The 21,862-nt window shown below is 39.5% G+C and overlaps 1 protein-coding gene across 9 annotated transcripts in view; it reads left to right on the forward strand.

Moving 5' to 3' along the window:
* Positions 1-21,862, forward strand: part of MYO5A (myosin VA) — a 180,912-nt gene that overhangs the window by 48,676 nt on the left and 110,374 nt on the right. For all 9 annotated transcript variants that reach the window (XM_024754316.1, XM_024754322.1, XM_024754325.1 and 6 more), the window contains exons 2-4: positions 12,400-12,510; positions 15,632-15,803; positions 17,906-18,050. In XM_024754316.1, coding sequence (XP_024610084.1) covers positions 12,400-12,510; positions 15,632-15,803; positions 17,906-18,050 — 428 coding nt within the window. The remainder of the gene's footprint in view (positions 1-12,399; positions 12,511-15,631; positions 15,804-17,905; positions 18,051-21,862) is intronic.

Raw genomic sequence — 21,862 nt, forward strand, 5'->3', positions numbered from 1 at the left:
TTATCAAGAAATGTACAATATAGAAATACATAAAATACAAAGTCAGAAGTCTGCCTGCATCCCAGTTTGGTATGCATCCCTGAAGTATACATTTTACATTGTAAAAGAAATTACCAAATTGCTGTCTAAAAAGGTTGTGCCTGCTTATCCTATCACCAATATGTGAAAATGCTTAATTGTCCACTTTCTTCCCCACACATGTTATTATCAACTCTTTAAATCTTTTCAAATCCAGTACACATTATTTTAAATTGTGCTTTTGCATTTCTTTAACTATTAGTGAATTGGACATCTTATGTTTAATTTTTTTTAATGATGCTTCTGAGAGTTGCCTGTTTTCTTTTGCCTATTTTGCTACAGGGTTATTTATCTTTTTCTTATTAATTTGTAAGAGCTCTTTATATGATAAGGGAATTAGTTTGCTACAAAATTTTGGGGGAGCCAATTTGTATTTTGACTTTGTTTATGATGTATTTTGCCACCCAGAAGTTTTAAATTTTTCTTAAACATCTTTTGAGCAAGCCTTTTTTTTCCAAATATAAAGCCTAGGGCAACTTTTTCCACTGCTTTCCCCAGCTGAAATTCAGCTAAAAGGACATTTGTTTTAAAAAAGAGAGGCAGATGGGATAGGGAAATGGCCTGTAGCATTTAGTGCTTTCATTGAGAAGCAGGCTAGCAGGGTTCTTTTCCTTAGGTGATTCAACCAGCCTGCAAGGTGTCTTGCTCATTTGCTCTCTCAGAGCTATAGCTCATTTAAGTGTCCCTCCCCTTGCCCCTGCCATTGAACTTACTCCCAAGGCTCTTGCTTCCAGGGTAAGAATTTTTCCTCTAGCTCCCAGCATTCATGAAATAATACAAACTGGACCACCCTCCCAGCCCCTGCTCTTAGGCAAAGATGACTCCCAATCCCTCCAATGCAGACCCCATTTGCCTAATATGAATGACATTTTGGAAGCATTGTGTATATTAGATAAATTTTGTTTACATTTAAAATGTGAGTGACAGTAGTATACACACAACTTGGGGGAAGAACAACTAATAACAAGCAGAAGTGGTACAAGATATGCTTTTGACTGTGATTAAGGAACTGCTGATTAGAAATAGGCTATTAGAAACATCTGGTCACTCTTACACTGCTTACAGGCCTTTGATGAATCCCTATCTTCTGCAGTGTAAAGGCCAAACTGCTTAACATGAGATGTGAGGTCTTTCACATCCTGGTCCTGACCTATTTTTTCAGCCATATAGACAGTATGCTAACCACTTTTATCCACACATATTTATTGATTACTTGCCAGGCGTTGTTCTAGGTTCTAGAATTAGTGGTGGTCCCTGCTTTCACAGGGCTTTCAGACTAGTTGGGGAGACAGATAATCAAGTAAACAAATCAATTTATAGGGTGGCCAGGGAGGACCTTTCTGCAAAGGAGACATCTAAAGTGAGACCTGAAGAGTGAGGAGCCAGCTGTAAGAAGCGTTGGGAGTTGAGTGGAGGATGCTCTCAGCAGAGGGCACAGTAACAGCCTTGAAGTCAGAGAGAGTTGGGGTGTTCTAGGAACAAGAGAAGGCTGGCACAGTCAGCTCAGAGGAAGGGAGAAGACCCCAATGAGGTGATGTTAAACCCAAGGGCAGGGACCAGACTGCGTAGTACATTGTAGACTCTAGTAAAGGAATTTAGGTTAAGCCAAATGAGGTGCTTAAATCTGGGGTTGGGGTGGAATAGGGATGGTGACAATATAATGTAAAGGTCTTTAAATTTTAGCTCATTTTTCTGCTAGCAACTCTTTGATGTGAGTATTATTAGTAACTAGTTTTATATGGTGAGGTCACTGAGGAAGGAAGTTGGGTAATTTGCTCCAAGTCTTCCAACCCAGTGGAAGTACTGAGCCACTGGATCCGTCTGACTCCAAAGCTGGTGTGCTTAACCTTGACTCTAAATTCTCTATTGTCTAATTGCTTTATTTTGTAAGTGAGAAAATTGAAATTCAGAGAGATTAAAAATAAGCAAGAATAAGGCACTGTTCAAAAACATTGGACTCTTCAATCTGAAAGGATAAAGAATGAACTTTTTATCTGGTGAAATCTCAGAAATCTCACAAGAAGAGGGCAACGTGGACTTATTCACTGTATACATAAGAACTCGGGGGCATCTTCTGAAGCCTCGAAGAAGTGATTATAGGTCAAATAAAAGGAAGTACTTTTTATACTGTGGGTAGTAAATAGAAGAAGCTGATTATCCCAGATACAGATTGAAAATGAAATAAATTTAGAGTAGCTTTTATGAAGGCTGTCGAGTGAGATAGCAAAGCAGAATCTGTTTTGTATGAAGCATGCTAAAATAACTTATGAAATTGTCCATAATAGAAGCTTAAATAACTAAGAAAATTAGGAAAAATGAGTGAGGGAAAACTAATTCTATGTATAATAATAGAAAAGGAAAGCAATTTTAGGTGTGATAATTTTGCAATATTTAAAAATTTTAGTTTTTTATGTATTAAGAAGAAGTACATAGACTCATACAATTTTTGTAAGAGTGAGAAGCCACTATAAAGGGATAGAAAGAAGTAATGTCCTCCTCAGTCATCACAGACAGAATAAAATTTCTATTTCCAGGGAAATCCATTTTGATCAGCTAGAAGGGTGTGGTCACATCAGTGCCAGGACCCCAGCTTGACGTCTGAGGAAAAAGCTGAGGCCTCAGTTCTTTTACAGCCTCTGCTTCTTGTGCTGCATTTGTCTTTCAAAATGTTCTCTCAGCATATGCAGTTGGAGTAACTCTTGCTTAAGAACCAATGTCCTTTATTTCATAAACTAGGAGATTTTTTACATCCTAAAATAGAGCAGCAGTTCAATTTGAGCTTTCTCATATCCCCATTGTCTAGTCAATTTCTGTCAGTCCTGTGGAGAACCCCCAGCCCTTGTCAGTTCAGTGCTCCTGATGCTGATTCGGATGCTCTTGTCAGTTCAGTACTACTCTTTAGCACCTTAAGGCTGTCACAGTTGAGGGAAGAAGAGTGTACTCTTGGTCTCTAGAAGTTTGGGAATTGCTGAGTTAGAGTTTCATAACCTCAATATCTAATGATTTCTGCTTCTTGGTTTTCTAGTAATTGTCTCACCATGATCAAGGTGCAAGCATGGCCAGCAGCTGGCCTGAGTCCAGCAGCACTTCTTCTGTGGTTCTCTTCCCTTAGGGTATCTCTGGGGGCACCTGCCTCCTTGGTACTCATCACACACCTAGTTGAACTTTCAATATATCAAACGAACACTGCAACCTTGTATTATTAGCCTAGCCTGTTGTATATGCAATTAAAAATATTAATGCTACAAAGTAGAAACTGTGAGTTTTGTTCAAACAGTTTTTAAGGGAATTCTGTTGATCAGAAGTCTACCCAAGCTATGGACAGAGAGATAGTTAGCACATAAGATATAAATATGAATATCTTTTACTAACACAGAGGCTCTTCATGTTCTGTTCCTTATCTTTAAAGGAACTTCCTGTTGGGAAATGGTATTTCATTTGGGCAAGCCAGCCTTTGGTATTTTTAAGTGTGAGTGACTCATGCTTGCACTGGTAGCTAATGAAATTATTTTCAGTTCTATGGCTTCTGCCATGACTGGCTTTGTGTTTTAGTGTACCATTTCTCACATTTCAAATCTGTGGAAGTTCTGTGACTCCTAAAGACTCGTCTATTCAGTTATTCATTCATTCAACTGACATCTCCTGGCATCTACTTTGCTAAGCATTGGGCCAGGTATGGGTATGATGCCAATGGGTATATCATAGATCCTGTCCTCAAGGAGGTCACAATCTAGTTAAAAAGACAGGCCTGTGGGAAGATAATTACAGTGGAATGTGAAAAGTGCATAGAGATAAAACCCAGAAATTATGGAAGGTCCAAGCAGGAGCCCCTACCTTAACTTAATGGTCAAGGAAGGCTTTCTAGAGGTCAGAACACTTAAACTGGGTTTTGTTAAGTGGGTTGTTTTATTTTTAAAATTCTGCCTTGGGACTTCCCTGGTGACGCAGTGGTTAAGAATCTGCCTACGAATGCATGGGACACGGGTTCCATCCCTGGTTCGGGAAGATCTCACATGACGTGGAGCAGATAAGCCTATGCCCCACAACTACTGAGCCTGCACTCTAGAGTTCGCGAGTCACAACTACTGAGCCCGTGTGTCACAACTTCTGAAGCCCGCGTTCTTAGAGCCCGTGCTCCGCAACAAGAGAAGCCACTGCATTGAGAAGCCCGCGCACCACAACTAAGAGTAGCCCCCGCTTGCCGCAACTAGAGAAAGCCCGCATGCAGCAACAAGACCCAATGCAGCCAAAAATAAATAAATTAAAAAATTTTTTTAAATTAAATAAAATTCTGCCTCATTCAAGAAAGGGTATAAATTTCTTTTAGACAAATTTGAAAAAGTAGCAGAAAAAGGGAAAAAATGCAGAGATATAGAGTCAGAGATGTGGGTAAGAACAATGTGTACTATAATAACCTGTCATATTTATTGAATTCTAACATTTACAATGGTTTTCACATTAGGAATGTGTCTTATTATTGATGGTGTCTTAGATGTGATGAAACAGGCAATTCATTTATTCAGTAGGTACTTATCAGACACCTGTTATAGATAAGACAATATGTTTAGCTCTGGGCATCAGTTTTGAGCAAAATAGACCCAGTCCCTGTCTTCGTGGTCTTTATAGTGAAGAAAAAGTACAGGATTATGTGAGAAAGCATTAGCAACAGGGCTTAATTTAGATGGAGAGGTCAGGGAGGGTCTTTTCAAATAACAGATACTTAAGCTGAGATGTGAAAGATTAAGTAAGAATCAGTCACATAACCAATGAAGCTAAGGGTTCCAGGCCAAGAGAAAGCATGAGAGAAGGTCTTGAGGCTTGAGGTAGCATGAATTGTTTAAGCGGTTGAAGGAAAACCAGTGCAGATGGCCCTTGGTGGGGTGAAGAAAGGGGATAGAGTAGGGACTGTCATGAGATGAGGCTGGTTCTCCAAAACCTTCTGGAGGAAGTGCCAAATAATACAAGGCTCTAGAGGTTATGTGAATGTTTTATCCCAAGTCATTAAGGATTTTAATAGTTATGTGAATGTTTTATCCCAATTTATTTAAAATGATTTTTCAAAGTAATTTAATATTTTATTTGTTTTTGGCTGTGTTGGGTCTTTGTCACTGCGTGCGGGCTTTCTCTTGTTGCTGTGAACGGGGGCTACTCTTCGTTGTGGTGCGCAGGCTTCTCAGTGCAGTGGCTTCTCTTGTTGCAGAGCACGAGCTCCAGGCGTGTGGGCTTCAGTAGTAGTTGCAGCACGCAGGCTCAGTAGTTGTGGCGCACGGGCTTAGTTGCTCCACGGCATGTGGGATCTTCCCGGACCAGGTCCCCTGCATTGGCAGGCAGAATTTTAGCCACTGCGCTACCAGGGAAGTCCCAAGATGAGACAGTCTTAAGTCTTACCTGATGACATGGACCAGTCTAATAGCAGTTTACATTACAACACAAAGGGGAACAATTTTGGAGTGGGAGAGGCGAGTTTCTTCTTTCTGAAATCTACTGTTTTTACTAGGGAGAAGGGAGGTGGAAGGGAAAGAATGTTTGTCTTGTAGTGTAGACATAGATTTGGATCCCAGATCTACTACCTTTTTTTTTTTTTTTTGTGGTACGCGGGCCTCTCACTGTTGTGGCCTCTTCCGTTGCAGAGCACAGGCTCTGGACGCGCAGGCTCAGCGGCCATGGCTCACGGGCCCAGCCACTATGCGGCATGTGGGATCTTCCCGGACCGGGGCGCGAACCCGTGTCCCCTGCATCGGCAGGTGGACGGTCAACCACTGCGCCACCAGGGAAGCCCACCAGTTCTAGTACTTTTAAGGTCTAAGCCTTGGCACAGGCATACCTTGGAGATACTGTGTGTTCAGTTCTGGACCACCACAATAAAGTGAATATCGCAATAAAGTGAGTCACAATAATTTTTTGGTTTCCCAGTGCATAATAAAAGTTATGTTTACACTATACTGTAGTCTATTAAGTATACAATAGCATTATGTCTAAAAAAACAATGTACAATACCTAATTAAAAATTACTTTATTGCTAAAAAATGCTAACCATAATCTAAGCCTTCAGTGGGTCATAATCTTTTTGCTGGTTGAGGGTCTTGCCTCGATGTTGATGGCTGCTTGCTGATTAGGGTAATGGTTACTGAAGGTTGGAATGGCTGTGGCAATTTCATAAGACAACAGTGAAATCTGCCACATCGATTGACTCTTCCTTTCGTGAACTATTTCTCTGTATCATGCAGTACTGGTTTATAGTGCTTTATCCAGAGGACTTCTTTCAAAATTGGAGTCAATCCTCTCAAACCCTGCTGCTTTATCAACTAAGTTTAAATCTTTTGTTGTAATTTCAGCCATCTTCACCAGGAGTAAATTTCCCTCTCAGAAAAATACTTTCTTTGCTTCTCCACAGGAAGCAACTCCTCATCCATTAAAGTTATATCATGAGGTTGCCCTAATTCAGTCACAACTTCAGGCTCCACTTCTAATGCTAGTTCTCTTGCCATTTCTACCACATCTGTAATTACTTCCTCCACTGAAGTCTTGAACTCCTCAAAGGCATCCATGAGGGCTGGAATCAACTTCTTTTAAACTTCTGTTAATGTTGGTATTTGACCTATTCTCATGAATCACAAACGTCCTTAATGGCATCTAGAATGGTGACTCCTTTCCAGAATGGTTCAATTACTTTGCCCAGTTCCATTAGAGGAATCACTGTCTATGGCAATGAAAAGTATTTCTTAAAGAATAAAAAAAGTATTTATTGGGACTTTCCTGGTGACTCAGTGGTTAAGAATCCGCCTGCCAATGCAGGGAACATGGGTTCGAGCCCCGGTCCAGGAAGATCCCACATGCCATGGAGCAACTAAGCCCGTGTGCCACAAATACTGAGCCTGCGCGCTAGAGCCCGCAAGCCACAACTACTGAGCCCATGTGCCACAACTACTGAAGCCTGTGCACCTAGAGCCCATGCCCCACAATAAGAGAAGCCACCACAATGAGGCACCCGTGCACCGCAACAAAGAGTAGCCCCTGCTTGACACAAGTAGACAAAGCCTGCATGCAGCAACAAAGACCCAACGCAGCCAAAAATAAATAAATAAATTTCTTAAAAAAAAAAAAAGTATTTCTTGGGCTTCCCTGGTGGCGCAGTGGTTGAGAGTCCGCCTGCCGATGCAGGGGACATGGGTTCGTGCCCCGGTCCGGGAGGATTCCACATGCTGCGGAGCGGCTGGGCCCGTGAGCCATGGCCGCTGAGCCTGTGTGTCCGGAGCCTGTGCTCCGGAACGGGAGAGGCCACAGCAGTGAGAGGCCCGCGTACTGCAAAAAAAAAAAAAGTATTTCTTAAAGAATAAGACTTGAAAGTCAAAATGACTCCTCATCTGTGAGCTGCAGAATGAATGTTGTGTTAATAGTTATGAAAACAATATTAATCTTGTTTTACCTCCCCATCAGAGGTCTTGGATGGCCAGGTGCCTTGTCAATGAGCAGTAACATTTTGAAAGGAATCTTTTTTTTTCCTGAGCAATTGGTCTCAACAGTGGGCTTAAAATATTCAGTAAACCATGTTGTCAACAGGTGTGCTGTCATCCAAGCTTTGTTCCATTTATAGAGCATAGGCAGAGTAGTTTTAGCATAATTCTTAAGGACCCTAGGTTTTGGGGAATGGTAAGTGAGCACTGGCTTCAGTTTCAAATCACCATCTCCACTGGCCTCTAACAAGAGAGTCAGCCTGTCCTTTGAAGCTTTGAAGCCAAGCGTTGACTTTTCTTTAGCTATGAAAGTCCTAGATGGCATCTTCTTCCAAAATAAGGCTGTTTTGTCTACACTGAAAATCTGTTGTTTAGTGTAGCCACCTTCATTATCTTAGCTAGATCTTCAGGATAACTTGCTGTAGCTTCTACATCAGCCCTTGCTGCTTCACCTTGCACTCATGTTATGGAGATGGCTTCTTTCCTTCAACCTCACAAACCAACCTCCGCTAGCTTCACATTTTTCTTCAGCTTCCTCACCTCTCTCAGGCTTCCTGTAATTGAACAGAGTTAGAGCCTTGCTCTGGATTTGGCTTTGGCTTAGGGGAATGTTCTGGTTTGATCTGCCTTCCAGGTGCTAAAACTTTCTCCATATCAGCAATAAGGCTGTTCCTCTTTCTTATCATTTGCGTGTTCATTGGAGTAGCACTTTTAATTTCCTTCAAGAACTTTTTCTTTGCATTCACAACTTGGCCAACTATTTGGTGTAAGTGCTTTCAGCCTATCTGAGCTTTTGATGCACCATCCTCACTAAGCTTAATCATTTCTAGCTTTTGACTTAAAGTGAGAGGCCTGCAACTCTTCCTTTCACTTGAATGCTTAGAGGCCATTATAAGATTATTAATTGGCCTAATACCAATATTGTTGTGTCTCAGAGAATAGGGAGGCCCAAGGAGAGGAAGAGACAGGCAAAGAGCCAGTAGTTGGTGGAGCAGTCAGAACACACACAACGTTATCATTTAGGTTCGTCATCTTATGTGGGTGCGGTTCACGGCACCGTAAAACAATTACAATAGTAACATCAAAGATCACGGATCACCATAACAAATAAAACAATAATGAAAAAGTTTCAAATATTGTGAGAATTATCAAAATGTGACACAGAGATGAAGTCAGCAAATCCTGTTGGAAAATGGCACCAGTAGACTTGCCTGAAACAGGGTTGCCACAAACCTTCAATTTGTAAAAAAGCCATATCTGCAAAGTACAATAAAGCAAAGCACAATAAAATGAGGTATGCTTGTATCTGTTAAAAAGCTGCAGTAGGGGCACAGGACACTTTTGCTCTTTACTTCCAGCCCTACTCAGAATGCACCTTGTGTTCACTCCAGCTGATCTTTTCTCCTTCCGCCATTTTAGTGTGACCCTCTTTCCCTGCTCTAACCCCTTGGCCTACCTTTCTTCCCATCTGTTCTCCCCTTTGCTGCTCCAGGAGATGGCTGGTAGAAGTGGTGGTCACAACACCTCTTTGCCTTCTAAGTAAAGAATTTGTGGTGGGATTGGAAGTGGGGCTCTCTGTTCTGGAAGTGAGGTATAGCTTCCACTCTAAATACATGAATTATGAAGGGATGGAGGTTTGTGGTGGGGGGGAGGAAAGGGTGTTTCATTACTTCTGTACTCCTTTCATGTCTGGCTCTTTTTCCTTCTGTCACACCAAGATTTCCTGTATAACTCAACTCTCCAATGTCACTTTCATCTTTCTCTACTTCTGGAAATTATAGACCCTTTTAGAAGATTCTGGGAGCCTCTGGCCAATACTTCTTTTAATCTACCCTCTTAGAGTATAATGTCTAAGGCCAGGAACATTCATATAACAAAAGTTTATTAAGAAATTATTAGGCAAGCCCTTTGTTAAGTGCTGAAGAGACAGAGATGAATAAGATGCACCCCTCCTCTCAAGGAACCTACAGTCTACTGAGTGAGACAGGCAAGCAAAGTCATCATTTAGTGGGATAAGGATTCTAGAGGAAGATTGTATGAGGTAATGAGGACATTGAGAACAGAGTGCCAAATGATGATGATAAGTCAGGAAAGTCTTCTTAGAGAAGGAGGTACTTTAACACAGACGTGAAGAATACATAGGAGTCTGCTATCTGAAAGGGGGAGGGGTTGTGTTTCAGATGGAGGAAATAGGCAAAGCAAATGTAAGGCAGCAGGGCTTATTCAGGATACTGCAAAAACATAGTTTGGCATGACCGGGCAATGGCAGTAGTGATTGAAAATGGAGAGAAAATGAAATGTTTAAGAATATATCCCACTGAGGAGTAATGTTCTATTTTTGAACCTAAGTGGTGGGTATATGGTAGTTCATTATATCACTCTTTCATTCAACAGATATTTGTGTGTGTGTGTGTAATTTCTGGAAGCCCATTATGTGCTTTAGCATAGTAGGAATAGAAAATTCCATAGAATTTTCTACCTCAAAAACATGCCTTAAGGGTTATGTGAATTACTTAGTAACCATATGGAGTGTCAATGTTAATGTCAGCGTCCAGGGGAAGGGGTGTTGATGATTTGGGATTTTTCTTCTGCTTCAGTTCATAGCCTAGAGGGACACTTAGTTTTTATTATAGGCTTGTTTGAATTGTCACATAAAGCATTCATTTTTTGTGAACATTCACAATGGGGTATCAAAAATGAACCAAGCAGATTCCATGTTGCCAAGCTGCTTATTATTTAATAGGGGAGCTAGGAAAGATGTGCACATGTGCTGTATGAAAAGCAAATTATGTGTGTGGGAGTTTGGGGAAGGAGAGAGAATCACATGGGTCAGAGTTTTTGGGGTTCAGGGACTGGTCATTTACTGTTAGTGCTGTCAGTCTTGTTCCCAAAGTGTCTGAGGCATCAGAAACAATTACTCTTGGTGCCCACACTTTAGGGTTCCTTGACTGACAAAATGCAAGTTAGCAAAACTTCCAGTGAGTCATCTGCATTAATCAAGGACCTCTTGAGTGTTGTCCTTGTGGTAGGATACAGTAAGAAAAATGCCTGCTACCTCCTTACGCACACAGGATGGGTGTAACCCCTGAGAAACCATGCTAGGTTGAACCAGTGCTGTTTGGTGCTCCTCTCTGCACATACCAGTGCAGGCATGTCCCCTGAACCCACCTTACCAGTGCTTTCCCATTAGACTCGGTCAGAATTACCTCATCATAAATTGTATTGTAGAAGAACAGATGGTTTTTATTTTCCTTGAAAGCTACTATGCAACTTAAATCTGTGCTAGCATTCTTTTCTCAGATTTTGACTGTTTCCATAAGATTTAGCCCATCTCCATTTTTGCCCTTACTCTCCTTTCTAATTAGGGCTACCTTTGGATTGTCATAAATCTTTGATGTGTGTTTATATTTTAGTGTATCTAGTTTAAGGCTTTTTCTCTCTTCTTCATCTCCTGCAGTTTTTGTGGCTTTAGTCACAGTACCTCAGATCCCAAATCCTTGTTTATCCTTCTCCTACAGTTCCTACATCAGTGTTTACCCTTTCTTTGCCTACTACTCCATGAATCTCTTCCCTGAGTCTCTGACTCCTACCCCATCTCAGCTGTGCTTTGTGGCTTCAGGAAAAATCCTGAGGTGGGTCTGTGATGTTTGCCTTTGCTACCTCTCATCCCCATTCTCCTGACTTTGTTTCCTTCCCTTGTCCTACCTCTGTCTTACATAAAATCAAGACAAATGCCCCACGAACTGTGGGCAAGGAGCTGAGCCAACCTCTAGGGGGCTCAAAGATGGCTTAAGGAGCATGCAGCCTAGTGTAGGAGGTGGACAGATCCATAAATAACTAAAATAAGGTCTGAGGAATCATAAGTGAGATATTTGAGGGACTCACAAGGTAATGAGGGGTAAAACTAGAGCAGCATGAGTAAAATAGGGAATGGGGAGCATTGCAGGAAAGTCACACCCTCTATTAGCTAGTGGAGACAGCTGGTGACAGAGCTGTTATGTGACACTGGACCCTCCCTTGTCTTGCTGGGAGCTCTGTCGGGGCTGGTTCACTTTGGCTTGGGTTATCTGTCGCTAACTGCTTCTGTTTCACGAAGTACCTGAGCAGACTCAGTGGGTAGGTGTGTCCAGCCCTATTTCTAATTCCTCCCTGACTCTTGCTGCCACATCCCATTTCTAGGTTTCTCATGGGATCTTGGGACCTTGCCTTCTTGTCTTCCTTCCCAGTCTTCACACTGGATGTGGCTGAACAAGCTTAGCCCTCTTCCTCAGGGCTGCCATGTGTATTTTCACTGGGGGTCTAAGGGGAGAGTGGAAAGTAGGGTTGGAGGTGATAGAGGCAATAGAAAGGGGCATTGTCAAGTTGAGCTTGCTCTCTGTCTCAACATCTAAGTTATATATACCTTCCAGACTGACCCAGTTCTGGTATAGTTGTTTCTGCAGAGCTACCGATCTCATTGGTTAAGATGGAAAAGAATCATAAAAAGACAGTGGTAATAATAGACTGACTTCTGACCTGTTTCTCTTTGGATACCTTCCCCAGAGATAGAGACAGGATAAAGGGGAAGTTGGTTGTCAGAGTGATGTTTGCTATTTAAATATCTTGTCTCTGGTGAGTGTAAGGGCCTTAGCCTCTGTCTGCTATCTGTAAGTGTTGTTAACACCTAGCTCTTGGTAATCTAACCTTTGGCAAACTACCTACTCATTACTGTTTCCAAAATACTTGTGGAAATCTGAGCTGGAGCTTGCTGTTGACAAAACACAAAGGTGCTTCTTTCCAGATTTAGTTGAAAATCTCCTCATGTTTAGCGCAGGTCAAGAATGCTTGATTTGCTGGTTTAAAATTTTTTTTTCTTTTTGTCTTCTAGTTTGCCAGGGTTTGGATACCTGATCCCAAGGAAGTTTGGAAGTCAGCAGAGTTGCTCAAAGATTATAAGCCAGGAGATAAAATCCTCCTGCTTCACCTTGAGGATGGAAGGGTAAGAATTTTGCTTTTATTTGTTGTTATTGGCATAAAGTGAAGGAAATTCAAAAGTGTAAATTTGCTGTGACATATTTAACTTCACTTGGAAGATAAATTTTGAATTAATATAATATTTTCACTTACTTAATTATCAAAAATAGCAAAATGGCAAACTCAATTTTCTATCCCAATGGCTTAGTGAAAATAACAGGTACTTTTAAACATCCATTATTTTGATTTATGAATTTATTATGACCTGGTTTAGATTCACATCTAATCCTCCCAAAGATATTCCTGTTTATCTGTATTTTGTTTAGGATACTATTAAAATTATTCACATTAACTAAGAAAGCAACATTTAAGGAGCCAGTTTGAGATATGATATTTGCTGGAACTAGATATTTGAAAAATATTTGCTTAGAAGCTGTTATATAAAATACTTTGCTAGTGGCCAGAAAAACTTAAAACCAGTTGTATCTCTTTCCCATCAGCATTCACTGCATGAGTGGAGTCTTAGTTCTACCCAAATCTCTCCACTGCATTTAACAGGGCATGTCACACTTTTTTCTTAAAAACCTTTATGGCGTTAATTTCCTCTAAACAAGTTATAATCTAGCCAGGAAAATATAGGATATAAAAAGTAGTTCAACACAGCAATATTAAGATGTCAAAAGATAAGCTTATGATTAACTGCCAAGTGAATAATGCTGTCCTGACTGTTAATATATATTGAGCACTTACTATGTACAGGTATAGTTCTAAGTGCTTTATATGCTGTAACTCACTTAATCCTCATAACAATCCTGTGAGGTTGGGCTATTATCTTTACCACTTTATGGATGAAGAACCTGAGGCTCAGAGAGTTTGGGACTTGTTCCGGGTTATACACGCATTAAGGGATGAAGCTGGGAGTTAAAGCCAGGAGATTGCCTTTCTGGTCTGTGCTCATTACCACTCTGCTGTACTGTAAAGACAGTGAGGACTTTAGGATCCCAATAGAGGGAAGTATCACTGTGGACTCCTTCAAGGAAGGCTTCAAAGAGAAGGAAGAATTTTGACTAGATAGAATTTGGATTAACAAAGAGAAGGGAGTAGACTTTGTGAGGACTGGAATATATTTTGGAGATAGTGAATATGACAAGTTGACTGGAGCAGAGATTTAGAAAGGTGTGTGTACTAATTCAAGGCTTGTGCGTTAAGGTACCTGCTATATACCATGTTAAGAGGTGGCAAAAGATATGCTCTCTGACATTAATGTCAGGTAGGAAAAGTACATATACTTATGAATAGTGTGACACATGATATAATAAATATAAACAAGAAACAAAAATAGAACAGAGTGGGTAGTGGCCAGAGGGACTGGTGAAGGTTAAGGGTCAGAGAGGCATTGTCTAAAGAATGAGTAGACAAGGAGGAGTGCATTTCAGGGATCTAGAAAAGCATGGACAAAGGCAGGGAGGCTTGTACAGTGATGTGTGTTTGGGGAACTTCACTAGTTCCATGTTGTTGGGATGTGAAGTGAGGGTACAGGACTGGCAAGAGGATGGAGGTGGGAACCAGATCACAGAGGGCCTGGTGTTCATGCTGAAACTCTTGGACTTCAACTGGTGTGCTATGGGGAGTGATTTTAGTGTTTTTAAACAGAAGGGTGCCAGGTTTGTGTTTTAGAAAGGACTCACTGTTGGCAGTATGGAGGATGAATTTTAGGAGAGCAAAACAGAGACAAGGAGATTATTCAGAAAGAAGGCAGGGAAGAATTGAGGGCCTTGACTGCTAACTAAGGAACTAATTTATTCAACATTCATTGATCATCCACTCTGTGAGGTGTGATGTTAGGTACCTTAGGCTATATTTTCTTCTTCTTTTTTGGCCGTGCATGTGGGATCTTAGTTCCCCAACCAGGGATTGAACCCGTGCCCCCTGCAGTGGAAGGGCGGAGTCTTAACCACTGGACCACCAAGGGAGTCCCTATATTTTCTTATGTTAATTCTCACAGCAATCCTGTGGGTTCACGGGTGGTATTATAACCATTTTCCAAATAAGGAAACCAAAACATTAAGTAGTCTACCTGAGATCACACAGCCAGAAGTGGCTTTTTTGTATGGCAGGAGCCGATGCAAGGACCAGTCTGCTTTGGAAAAGTTTTATTATTATACCCTAATAAACAGGCAGAGAGATTGTAAAAATTTCCTCCCCATTTTGCAGTCATTCCAACCTGATTTGAACATTTGACCTCTATATATCTCTTTAGTATTAACAAAAGTCTTTTTACAAAATCAGCTTGTCCCTCTCTGCAATTATATTGCCATTTTTTTTTCCTTTTCATGTGTCGTGTGTTGTTTGTCCTTAATACGTAGTTGAGTAACAATCTCCATGCTTGGCTTTGCCATAAAGCCATATTCCCTTGGCTTTAAAGTGAGTAGTACTTCTTAATTTGGGGGCCCAAGCACCTCATTAAAAGTTGAATAAAAACTATGGACTGTGTTTTTTAAAAAATACACATATATGTATATATTTACACATATGTTCATACACACAAAGTGTTAACACCTAATTTTAGGGGATTCTTGGACCTCTCAGGGTTCAGGAGTTCCCAAGTACGTAGCACATACCAGGCACTGTCTCACTTAATTTTTACCACACCCCTATGAGCAATTTCCATTATGCCCATTTTACAAATGAAAGATTTAGGTTAAATAATATACCCAAGACCACAAAAGGAGTAAGAACCAGTTTTAGGATTTGAACCTGGGTTGATCTGGCTCTAGAGCCAACCTCTTACCACTCTCTTATGCTGTCTGTCACTTATAATAGGTGAAGAGGAAAAAAAAAAAGCTTATTTAACTAAAGATTAAAAACTCTGGTCTAGTAACTAGGTAAAAAAAATTCTAGGCTTTGACTTTTCAAAGTGTATTATCAAAAATTGTTAATATGAGTTAACACATCTAGTGAAAACAAAGACTCTCCTTATTTTTTTTGCCATTTCCACCAGTTTCTGTGGTTTTGGAAGGTGCCAGGAAAAGAATGCATTTGATCGCTGAGAAGCAAATCAGGAATAGGAAATAAGCAAAATGTATGTGCCTGTTTTGGGTTTATTGTCATTATTTATCCAGATGCTATATCTTGTGCATTTTCAGGATTTGGAATATCGTCTAGATCCAAAGACGAAGGAGCTGCCTCACTTAAGAAACCCTGACATACTTGTGGGTGAAAATGACCTCACAGCCCTCAGCTATCTTCACGAGCCTGCTGTACTCCACAATCTCAGAGTCCGCTTTATTGATTCCAAACTTATTTATACATATTGTGGTGAGTGTGCGTTGCTGTCTGAGTGAACTGTGAATTCTTTTCTCTAATGGACAGGACCATGGAAATATTGTGCATGGGGACAATTCTTATTTTCTCCCATGTCCCCAGCTTTTTTTTCTCTACTGACTTCTTATCCTTCTTTCACTAATCATTCTCTGCTGAGACCCAGGTCTGGGATTTCCATTCATTTCCTTCTAAATCTGTTTGCTTGGTGTACCCAACTCAGCACTCAGCATTTCTTCATTACGCTCCTGTTTTGGAAAGGAACAGGTATCTTTTCTTCTTAAAAGAATTTATACCTTTTATATCCTTGATATTTGCTCTTTTTCTTCCCTACCTATTGACTGAATATTTATTTTTCTGAATTTTCATTTTTCTTCAATTTATTTTTTTCTTGCACATATGCTACCTTCTCAGTGAAGCCTTTCCTGTCCACCCTATCTTTTCTTCTCCTAGTTGTCTATCTTCCTTCTCTGTTTAATTTTCCCCCCTTTTCCTTACTACTGTCTAACCTATGATATATATTTTTTTATATATATATTATATAAATATATATTTATTTTATTGTCTAGAATATAAGGTTCATAAGGGCAAAATTTTTTCCTTTTGTTAAAAAATTTTTTAATTTTTCCCTCTAGAATTTCCCTCTAGAATATAAGGTTCATAAGGGCAAAATTTTTTCCTTTTGTTAAAAAATTTTTTAATGAAATATAATTGATGTACAATGTTATATAACTTACAGGTATACAGTACAGTGATACACTTTTTGTTTTGTTTTGCTTTTTTTGGCTGTGTTGGGTCTTTGTTGCTGACATGGGCTTTCTCCAGTTGTGGCGAACAGGGGCTACTCTTTGTTGTGGTGTGCAGGCTTCTCATTGTGGTGGCTTCTCTTCTTGCAGAATACAGACTCGAGGCACGAGGGCTTCAGTAGTTGTGGCCCGTGGGCTCAGTTGTTGTGACTTACAGGCTCTAGAGCACAGGCTCAGTAGTTGTGGCCCATAGGCTTAGTTGCTCCACGGCGTGTGGGATCTTTCCGGACCAGGGATGGAATCCGTGTCCCCTGCATTCGCAGGTGGATTCTTAACCACTGCGCCACCAGGGAAGTCCCTACAATTTTTAAAGGTTATACTCCATTTAGATTTGTCTTTTTGTTTGCTTACTGTTATAAATATAGCACTTAGTAATGACTTGAAAGCTAGCTGTAGTCAAATATTTGTTGAATGAATGACTTTATTAATATATACTTGCTGTAAAATGTAAGGAAATACCAAAAAAAGTATAAAAAATGAAAAAGAATTACATGTAATTTACCACTGAAAAATAACCAGTATTATGTTGTCTTATATCCTGTGTGTATATGTGAGAGAGTATAAATAGATATAAAATTGGAATCAGTCTATATATAGTTTTGTGTCATGTTTTCCTATGACACAATATTTTTTATAAACATGATTTGTGGTGGTAGCTCAATAGTCTGTTACATGGATATAATAATACGTATTAAACCACTCTCCCTTTTTAAAAAAAATTTTATTGAAGTATAGTTGATTCACAATGTTGTGTTTAGTTTTTGCTATACAGCGAAGTGACTCAGTTGTACATATATATATATATTTTTCATCCTTTTGCATTAAGGTTTATCACAGGATATTAAATATAGTTCCCTGTGCTGTACATAACCACTCTCCCTTTATTATATACTTTGTTTCCACTTTTCACTGTTATGAATAACATTATGATAAACATCTTTATTTCAAAAAAAACCCTTTATGTGAATCTATGATTATTTCATTTGGATAAATTTCTAGAAGTGGAATTTTTGGTTTAAATATTACAAAAATATTTAAAGTCCTTTCAACATTGCCACCGTTTTTATTATTTTAAATCACCTAGTCTAGTTCGTAAATGGTGTTTTAGTTAGGACTAGGTATAATGGGTTCAGAGGCAAAGGCTATGATATATTTTGACCCTTAACAATTTGTTAGTTCAATATTAACTGAAATTGAATTGGTATTAACTATGATTCTCACTTTACCTAGTTTGATATGCCCATGAGGATATTAGTGACTTCTTCTTTTGCTTTTGTTTACCTTTCTCCCCAGGTATAGTCCTAGTAGCTATAAATCCTTATGAACAGCTGCCTATTTATGGAGAAGATATTATTAATGCATATAGCGGTCAGAACATGGGTGATATGGATCCACATATCTTTGCAGTAGCTGAAGAAGCTTACAAGCAAATGGCCAGGTTGGTGGAAGCTCTATTTATTATTTCATGACTTTTATTAGATGTGATAATTTCTTCTTTGCTGAGTCACAGATATTTTAAAATACAGTGAATAACAACTAGTAAATTATTAATTAAATGGCCTGCATTTTTTTTTGGCCGTGCCGTGTGGCATGTGGGATCTTAGTTCCCTGACGAGGGATCTAACCCATGCCCCTTGCAGTGGAGGTGCGGAGTCTTAACCACTGGACTGCCAGGGAAGTCCATGGCCTGCATTATTATTAAAATAACCTAACATTTGTAAAAGGACATATAGTTTATAAAAGCTGCCTTTGGAATCTCATTGTAATTCTGTGACCATGCAAGGACAGATGTTATGTTTTACAGATGAGTGGATCAAGGTTTGTTGTTATTAAGTGACTTGCCCAATGTCATTCAGCTAGTGAGTGGCAGACCAGAACTAAAAGGCCTAAGTGCTGAAAGAAATCTATCTGTATCTGGTAGAATTAAATCTCAAGGAAAGTGTGAATTTTAAGGTTAGCAGATGCTGGGGCGTCAGGGATCCTGAACAGCATCAGGGAAATGTCTTTGATGTTAATCGGGGAACCCTACTATTTTGAGAGTGGAGAATGGGAGAAAAAAAGCTATTTTCAAGACTAGATTATACTCTTGATAATATAATGTAATGCAAAACTGTGCATGCATAGAAAAATAGTCTGACAAGTGAGAAATGGTATCCTAGCGTTGTTTTTTTTTTCTTTTGCGGTACGCGGGCCTCTCACTGTTGTGGCCTCTGCCGTTGCGGAGCACAGGCTCCAGACGCGCAGGCTCAGCGGCCATGGCTCACGGGCCTAGCCATTCCGTGGCATGTGTGATCTTCCCGGACCGGGGCACGAACCCGTGTCCCCTGCATCGGCAGGTGGACTCTCAACCACTGCACCACCAGGGAAGCCCCTAGTGTTGTTTTAATTTACCTTTCTCTAAGTAGGAAAGACTTTGCACTTTTTTACACACATACACACGCACATACCTATTTGTATATTTAATATATATATTAAAAACCGTAAGTTCACACTGATACCTCCAAATCCAGTTCAACACCACAATTTTTATTCTTGATTTCTTTTTCCTTCTTTTAACTTTTTTTTTGACCTTGAAAACCCTGGCTCTCATTATCCATAGTTTATTTACTTGTTTGCTCAATCCTGGAATACTCTTTGTATCAGAAATGCTAACCCATATCCCTGTGAAAAGCAAATATACCACTCAAGTACATTTGCGTCCAATTCATTTTGTCTTTAGCCTTATGTAATATAAAGTGCCAGTTTCCAAAGTTGCTTAGGTTGGTTCCTTTCTTCCCCACCACTTTATGAATTTATTCAACCCCTCTCCCATATATGATCACTTAGATTGTTTTCAACATTTTGCAATTGCAAACAGTGCTACAGTAAATAACCTTGTGCGTATACATTTTTGTATTTATTTATTGCTCTTCCAAATTGCTTTTAATGAAGCTATGGCAGCAAAATATACAACGTGACCCAGATACACAGTGGAGCAAAGGCCTAGATAATGAGATGGTTTTGTCCACATCTTGGGGAAAAAGGTGATATGTATGTCTTTATGAATAAAATATCTAGGAATAAACTTGCCTCACATTCTTGCCAGTCTTTTCTCATGCTGAAACTCACTGCTCTCTGATAACTAAATCACAATATTATATTCCTTAAAACATCAGCGTTTTTTTTTTTTCTTTTTGTTTCCTTAAAACCAAGTAATATTGATTGCTTTGATTTGGTATTTTTTTCCTCCCTTGTTAATGGTAGAGCAAATAAATTTGATCGATTAAGTTTCATTTATGAGTTTTCTTGAAATAAATTAGAGAGTTATAGTCATAACCTTAGTGTAATGGAAAAGATATCTATACTAGTCACAGCTCCATCAGTAAATAACTATATAAGCTTAAATCTTCTGGTCTCCCAGGGCCTCAGTTTTATCACCTATAAAATAGAACACTTGCACTAGATGGTCTAGCTTTACATTTAAGGCATTCTGTTGTACACACTTGTTACCTTTCAATTTCATGGGCACTAATGCATAAGTCTTTTACTCTTTCTAGTGGAGGGCAGGCTATGATAAGGAGCCTGTAGCAAAGCAGAAGGAGAATGGTATAGACTTTTCCTCTGGAAACTAAGAGATGTGGAGTATAACAACCCAACTCTACTCTAAACTTGGATAAGCCATCTGACCTTTCTGTGTTATTGTTTCCCCCAATGAAGAAAAGATAATATTTATCATGCTTACTTCAGAGGTGAAAATTACATTAGATGATAAATATGAAAAGCACTTTGAAAAACACTATTTAAATATAAGCTGTTACTGTCATCACGGTCTTCATCATCATGGAGTCTCATGTCTGCATTCTCTTTCTGTTCATTTTAGCCTCTCATCGGGTTTTATTCTTCCTGACTCTCTTGCTAGGCCTTTCCTTAGAGTGGCCCCTTCTTGCATTTGTTTAGGCAGACTCTGAATGCTTCACACTTCTAAGGTCCATTGGCCAAGTGGATGCTGGCTGTTATAGATTATAAAATCTCTCCTGTTGCCAATTGTGACTCACCTGCCATGTGGTACCAAGTATTCCTACTTAGGCAAGTAGACATGCTACCTGATAATGAATTTTATGTATGATATATAAAGGTGAATTAACTTCTATTAGTTGGCAGCTACCATGTTTAGAGGTATACTGTGTGCCAAGCATGATGTCAGGCATGTTACGTCTAATCTTCATTACACCCCTGGGAGCAGACATCATCACCTCTGCTTTACAAATGAGGAGACTGAGGAAAGTCACTTTCAGACTATCATGCTAATAGATAGTATCTGGGAGCTGAGATATGAATCAAGCTCTGAGGCTACAGAGCCTTTCTTCTTTGTTGTTTAATTTTCTTACCTCCAAGCTTTTACATATCGGATAGATAAACAACAGGGTCCTACTGTATAGCACAGGGCACTATATTCAATACCCTATGATAAACCATAATGGAAAAGAATATTAAAAAAATATGTATAACTAGAAACAATTGGCTATTTTTGTTGTGGAATCTTTATATTAATTTCATAGGCTCTATACTGATGGAACAGAAAAGTCAGATTGACCTGAGAAGATCTGATAGTCATGTGACAGACTTCTCAGCAGGAATTTGGTGTATCTCCAGGAAACGCTTATTTTCATTTCCTGAATAATCTCTCTACCTCTCTAGCACAGCTTTCATCAGTGTGCCAGCACAGTCTTATGGTAAATATTTATACTTAAAAGCTGATACTGCACATTGTCTTGTGAACTCATTGTCTAGTATCCACTTTAGAGTGTAAATCTTTTCTTCTTGGGATTTTGATCAAGAGCAGAAATCTTGGAAAAACAGAGCTGAGCAGCTTGAGGTTTGACAAGTGATAAAAATGTAGAAAAACATAGCACCTCTCTAACAAGAGAAATAAGGATTAGAGTCTCAAGTGAAAGCCACATCACAGTAAATACACAATGTTGGAAGAAAGCATTATATTACACTAACTTAATAATTTTCCTTTTTAGCAAGGGATCAGATAAAGGAGACGCAATTAGATTGAGTGCCTGCAAGAAAATAAAACTCTAGATTTTGTTTCATGAGAACATGTTCACTTATAAGCTAAAAATTAGACCTAAGTGCTTGTACACTTAACCAAGGTACATGGCAACACCCAGTGGATGGTTATGAGAGAGTCAACATTGAGGTGTGTGGATATAGTAAAGTGGGTCCTGCGTGAGTCAGGTCTGAGGCTGGCATTACTTAGTTTCC

This window comes from Neophocaena asiaeorientalis, unplaced genomic scaffold (assembly GCF_003031525.2).
Source record: "Neophocaena asiaeorientalis asiaeorientalis breed wild unplaced genomic scaffold, Neophocaena_asiaeorientalis_V1.1 scaffold391, whole genome shotgun sequence".
NCBI lineage: Eukaryota > Metazoa > Chordata > Mammalia > Artiodactyla > Phocoenidae > Neophocaena > Neophocaena asiaeorientalis.